At 48.1% G+C, this 6371-nt stretch overlaps 1 protein-coding gene across 4 annotated transcripts; it reads right to left on the bottom strand.

Annotated features, from left to right (window-relative positions):
* Positions 1-916: 916 nt before the first annotated feature.
* LOC114634125 (lymphocyte antigen 6A-2/6E-1-like) lies at positions 917-4800 on the bottom strand. Of its 4 annotated transcripts, none has more exons than XM_028782776.1 (4): positions 4678-4800; positions 4070-4167; positions 3001-3120; positions 917-1530 (listed from the first exon to the last, which is right to left on the bottom strand). In XM_028782776.1, the coding sequence occupies exons 2-4, from the start codon at positions 4137-4139 to the stop codon at positions 1307-1309; spliced, it is 414 nt and encodes a 137-aa protein (XP_028638609.1). In that variant the 5' UTR covers positions 4140-4167; positions 4678-4800; the 3' UTR covers positions 917-1306. The 4 variants fall into 4 exon arrangements, with proteins under 4 accessions (XP_028638609.1, XP_028638608.1, XP_028638610.1 ...); XM_028782775.1 differs by having other exon boundaries at positions 4611-4713; XM_028782777.1 differs by lacking the exon at positions 4678-4800 and adding an exon at positions 4615-4632.
* Between the last annotated feature and the right edge of the window lie 1571 nt (positions 4801-6371).

Raw genomic sequence — 6371 nt, 5'->3', positions numbered from 1 at the left:
TCTCGAGCAGATTACTGGGTGGCCGCGACTTTCTGAGACTTGAGTGAGGGTCTCCCCTCTGCGGAGGTCTTCAGCCCCTCCCCCTTCCCTTCTCCCTTTCTCCATGTGGTCATGGCCTGCCTCTACTCTTCCACTTCTCTGCGCTCTCTCTCTCTCTCTCTCTCTCTCTCTCTCTCTCTCTCTCTTTCTCTCTCTCTCTCTCCCCACCTCCCTCTCTCTCTGCCTCTACTACCCTCCTGGCTCCCCTCCTCATGCCTTGAATAAACTTTATTCTATGCTATACTGGTGTGTGGCTGGTCCCTCAGGGGGAAGAGATGCCTTGGCATGGGCCTGCTGAGACATCCATTCCTAAAGCTAGACACCAAGGTCTATTCCCTTATTTAACCACTTCCTCCTCCTGAGACTGACTACCAAGGTCCAGCTCTCAAAGTATGAGTCCAGCAATCAAAAATCCCCTTTGGCTTACCTAATTAGTAGCCCAATTAAAATTAAACAGCTCATGTTAATATAGGGTTTTCCATTTGCCTATGGGCCATGTCTGTTTCCTCTCTACCCAGACACAGTCTTTTCTTTTCCAAGACAAATACCAAAGACTATCAGCCCAGGGATGACACCACCCACGATGGGCCTTCTTCCCTTATCACTAATTGAAAAAAATGCTTCACAGCTGGATCTCATGGAGGCATTTCCTCAAAGGAGTCTCCTTTTTTCTGTGATAATTTTAGCTTGTTTCAAGGTGACACACAAAAGCACACAGTACAGAACTGAAATTAAATGTCTCAGCCCACCCAAACCAAGTGTTCCCCACTCTCAGCTTGCTAACAGGTGCTAGCTAGTATGTCAGGCTGAAAAGTCAGAGATGTGAACTGGCAGACAGAACATGAAGGACTCAGTGTACTAAAAGAAAACAGAGATCTTGGCTTTTGAACAAATGGTTTATTGGACTCAACAGGGGGACATTGAGTGCCACAACTGGGAACCCAGCAGGACCCCAGATATTTATGTGTGGACAGTGGTGACATAATACCTTGGAAATCAACCTCTTCCCTGTGCTGTCCACCTCCCTCCAGGGCCAAGAGTAGCAAGCCATAACAAAATGACATTCCAGGAAGTACAGATCTAAAAGCCCTAGAGAGAAATAGGGAACCTACTCAGCTATAAACGGCCTATAAAGTTTAAACAAGGTATTCCACACAAAACCCCCAGCTCAGAGGTTGTATAACTCATAATTCATCACTAGAGGGATCCAAGAGGAGTGATAAGGCAAAAGGATAAAAGGACCAGGTGGGGGTTGGTGGAAGGTCCATCACAGCAAGGTCTGCAGGAGGACTGAGCCCAGGCTGAACAGAAGCACCCCTGGACCTGCTATGGTCCAGGTGCTGCCTCCAGTGGGAACTGCTGCATTGCAGAGGTCTTCCTGGCAGCAGGAAATCTTCAAGTTGACAGAAGCACCCAGTTTCCTTTCATTTTCAATATCAATAGGGCAAAATGAAAGGCATCGATGGCTCTTTATTTTCTTTGTGGTAGAGCCTGCAAGACATCAGGGAGTGACTCAGTTCTTATGCAGGGACAACAGAGCATTCAAAAGTCTGGGCTACATGCCACCAGGCCTGGATGGACCAGACTTGTCTGTAAGGCATGTTGAAGCCAGACATGGTAGCTCAGACTTGTGATTACAGAACTTGGAAGCCTGAGTCAGGAGAATTTTTATGGATTCAATCCCAAACTGGGCTACATGGGGACTTTTAGGCTATCGTGGGGCTAGATACACCAAATCAAGTAACAAAAGAAATAAAAATGAAAACCATGGTCTGGTAAGAAGACTTGGTGGGTAAAGTTCTTGTGTGCACAACCATGAGCCCCCAGTGCTGATCACTAGAGCCCATCACAAGATGGGCAACCATGGTGGCCTACTTGTATCTCTGTGCTTAGGAGAAAAAGATGAAGATCTCTGAGGTAAGCTCATGGGCTAGACCAGCTGAACCTGTAAGCTTATAGTTCAGTGTGAGACCCTATCTCAGTAAATAAAATAGATGTCACAGAGGATACCCATCAACTTCTGGGTCCCATACATGGTACCTCCCCAGGGCATGTACATCCATATATGTACAGACATGTGCCTTTACATGCCATGTGCTGGGGAAGCAACTCAGTCGGTGAAGGGCTTGCCACATGGAAGCCTAAGGATGCAAGATCAATCCCCAGCAACTGTGTAAAGGGGCAGCCAAGCATTGGAGTGCTGGTTATGATCTCTGTGCTGGGTTGGAGGGGGAATCAGGAGGTCCTAGGAACTGTCTGCTACCTCCCTCCTCCCCACATGCAGCATTCTTGGCAAATCCTAGCCCCCAGTGAAGATCTTGTATCAAAAAACAATAATATTGAGCTTGGAGACTTGACTAAGCAGTTCAAGCACTTGTTGCTCTTACAGAAGCCCAGGGTTTGGTCCCCAGACCCCACGTGGTGGTTTACAACCATCTGTCATTCCAGGTCCAGGGGAATAAACTCATTTGCATAAAAATTAAACAATGCCTAAGGAAAGGTACTTAAGGATGGCCCCTGAGCATTACACATGTTACATTACATAATTCAAATATGGGCACCCACATTTATGCACACACACACACACACACACACACACACACACACCACAAAGCAAGAGCACAGTGCAAGATCAGACAGCCCAAAGGGCAACTCTTCCAACTATCCTTGTCCATCAGTGAGCCTGTGAGACCTCAGACACAGCATACAGGCAGGAGCATCACATGACTACACTGGTGACACAGGGGGATGATGAACACCATGCGTGCCAATGGGCAGCCCTGCCTCATGGTCCCCATCCCAGCGCATCCCTGGACTCTGACAGCCCCCAGTGTGCAGGAAAACCACTCCAACCCCAGGACAGCTCGACTTGGAGGGAGGGGAACCATGGTCCATAACAAGTGCCCAGATCTGACCTTTTCTCCCAAGACAGCCTCACCCACATTTATATAGTCCACTTACCCTCAGGAACGTCTGCCACCTGAGTCACACAGAATGCATCAGGGTAGGGGCAGGTCATTATTGATGAGCAGGAAGTGTCAAGTGGGACCCTCTCACAATGGTAGCACTGCAGCCCCTGAGCTGAGAAAGAAGCACATACATGAGTGCTAGGACATGCCCTTCTTAGACCAGACCCCTCTTCTACAATGTCTCTACTTTCCTACTGCTGCTGGTCACTAGGATACAGCAAGGACATTACTGCCCAGTCACCTCCACCAAAAGTAACAGTTAACCAAGAGCCACAGTTGTTCAATAAGCTCGGTCCTGCTGTCTCACCTAGCCAGCCCACATGAGAAACCTGCACCCCAAGACAAATTAGAGAGACAGTCACCACATTGAGAAGACAGAGATACCAAATGTCTGCTGAAGTACTGAGTGGGTGTGTACATATGTACTGGGGTCACCAGATGGGGAGGGCTGTTCTGACTTGTCCCACCCTAACCCTGCAGAACTGGGCCTTGGGTCTCTGAGTGTGACAGAGCACTGAACTTCCCAGAGTCCAGCTTAAAGCTGAGGCTCACCATGAGTCCTCCTGAAATACAATGAAACTAGAAGTATAGGCGTATCTGAGAGCACGAATCCTCCTAGAGTAGGGAAGTTCTAGCATTGGGGCCTCATGTGGCATGGGCTGGGGCATAAGAAAAAGTCAAATGCCAAACATTAAGGATTTCAAACACGTTGACTTGGCATCTGGGCCAGGAAAAGTAGCCTCTGCCTGTTTGTGTACACACAGGCCGGAGTCCTGTCTCAAAGGCCAAGGCAGAAGTGTAGTCTAAGGACAGGGTGCTCTGGTGGCCAGGGTTTGTGGCAGAGGTAGCAATGTCCAACAGTCCTTCTGGCAGGTTCGCAGACCCAGCATGCAACTGCTACAGCACAGGAAACTTCACCCACCACAAGCCAATCCCAATGCCCTGACCCAAGCACACCTCAGGCACTGGACACACAATGGAGGTGCAGGTGTACCCCCAACCCTGAGGCCCTTTTTCATCTCCATTGTACCCTCCTGTCCCACTATTACTTTCCATCTCACCTCTTTGTGCAGACAGTAAGGCTACAAACAGGAAGAGCACACAAGCCTTTGAGGCATGAAAATGGTTCATCCTCAGAGAAGGGGTGCACAGATAAAACCTAAGAAGTTAAAGACAGTTGATAGACCCCAATCACATCCCTGGGCTCTCATACCACTCAGGCATCCAATGCTCCCACCCTCTTCTCCCTCCCTCCCTCTCCCTCTCCCTCTCTCTCTCTCTCTCTTTCTCTCTCTCTCTCCTTTCCCTCCCTCTCTCCCTCTCTCCTTCTCACTCTCCCTTTCTCCCTCTCTCCCTCTCTCCTTCTCACTCTACCTCTCTCTCGCTCTCCCTCTCTCTTGATTTTCTGAGACAGGTTTTCTCTGTATAGCTCTGACTGTCCTGGAACTCACTCTGTAGACCAGGCTGGCCTAAAACTCAGAGATCCACCTGCCTCTTCCTCCCAAGTGCTGGGATTAAAGGCGTGTGCCACCATGCCAGGCTCTGCCTACTTCTCTTACCCAACACCCATCCAGTTTTTCTTCACAAATCCCAAACTCTCACCCACAGTCCTATCCTGAGGGCTCTTCCCTTTGCCACTTAGCAGCTCCCTCCTGACACCAGTTCTTACTTCCTCTCTGTGGTCAGGTTGCAGGCAGAGCAGAACCATCTGTCCGATGTGGACTGAAATAAGTACTCTTTCCCTCAGCTCCTCCCATCTGGCATCCTGAAAGGGGGTTTTTGGTACTCCCAATAGGCCAGCATGTTTATTGTGTAACAGTTAATCAGATTTTTATAGCAGTGAGGAAGGGAGGATCTGGCAGTTGGGGAGGGACTTTGATGCTCAAGGATTTTGAGGATAGAAGGGTGGGGCCACAGTTGGCTTGTGCTTGACCTTCAGAAAGCAAGGGAAAGAGGCAACTTACATAGCCTTTTACCTGGTTTTTGTCTTGTTATGTTTCATGGGGTTTGTTTTGTTTTGTTTTGTTTTGTTTTGTTTTGTTTTGTTTTTTGTTCTTTTGAGACAGAGTTTTTCTGTGAAGCTTTGTCTGTCCCGGGACTTGCTCAGTAGACCAGGTTGGCTCAAATACATAACTATCAAAGGGGTGTTCAGCAGCTGCTGCTGCTTCTGCCACCATCACCTGGATCTTCCCTGTTTCTAAGTAGAGGATATGGGCTGCAGTGGCTCAGACCCCACTGCCCTCTTCCTATAAGCCAGTAAACAACTGACAAATACCTGGAGACTGGCTCTGGTGAGCAAGCAGCCAACAGGGTCTTGTATCCACAAAGTGAGAGTTCTGAGGGAAGAATTAACTAACAATTGGGATGTAAGATACTAAGCAGTGTCTGATGTGTTTGGGTGATATATGGGAATGCCGTGAGCATCTGGTAGCTAAAGCCAGGGATGCTTTTCATAACACAAGGCAGTCTTATGCCAAGGGTGAATGACCCCAGTGTCCCAGCAACCCAGATGACTCCATGAAGAAGCCACATGCTCATTCTTCCTACTCCAGTTTGTATGTTTTCTGGTCCTACACCTATTATGTCTCAGTCTATTGTGTCCCACAAAGGATTCCATGGCCTTTATGTCACCATTTTGTGACATAGGATTCTAATAACTAAAACCTTACTAATTTGCCAAATATTGATGTCATCTGTGTCCCAGCCCTGGGATGAGCAGCAGGGCCCCCACAGCAAGCCAGAACCTGAGTTTCCTAACCTCATGGAGCTTAGAGCCCAGTGAGTAGCCACACTTAAGTGTCTGCAAGGCACTGATAAAGGTTAGAGAAGGACGGCTGGGCACAGAAATAGACCTGAGCTGGAAATCATCCTGAGATGACACCACAGCAACAGAACAGGGATGCTCAGAGGATAAGTTTTTTCCAAGATGGACCACAGAATCAGCAAAACTGAGCACACCCACTTAAGCAGGCAAGGCTGCAAAGGGAAGGAAGCCAGAGGCTCAGAGAACAGCAGACAGATTCTCCTGATGGAAGCCACAGGGCTGAAACACAGTCTCATTCCTTCTATCATTTCTGGTTGGTTCCATATACACATCCAACTCCAGTGTCAGTGTTCTGTGTTACACAAGATGATTGATCAAATAAAGAGATACACTGTAGGCTGAAGTCAGGATTCTCAAGAAGCAGTGGAGAATCAGCCTCTTTAGGATAGAATATCAAACCCCAAGACTGCTTTAAATCCTTGGAGCCATCATCTGGATTTATTGCAAGACACAATGGGTCTTTTAACATTCTGTTACACTACAGGTCCTCTACCATAGCACCATTACAGAATCCCTTCCTTCTTACTTTTTAATCTATG

The sequence above is a fragment of the Grammomys surdaster genome, unplaced genomic scaffold (assembly GCF_004785775.1).
Source record: "Grammomys surdaster isolate TR1022 unplaced genomic scaffold, NIH_TR_1.0 876, whole genome shotgun sequence".
NCBI classification, from domain to species: Eukaryota; Metazoa; Chordata; class Mammalia; order Rodentia; family Muridae; genus Grammomys; species Grammomys surdaster.
Note: the sequence above shows the minus strand (reverse complement) of the source record. Positions and strands in the feature narration are given on the sequence as shown.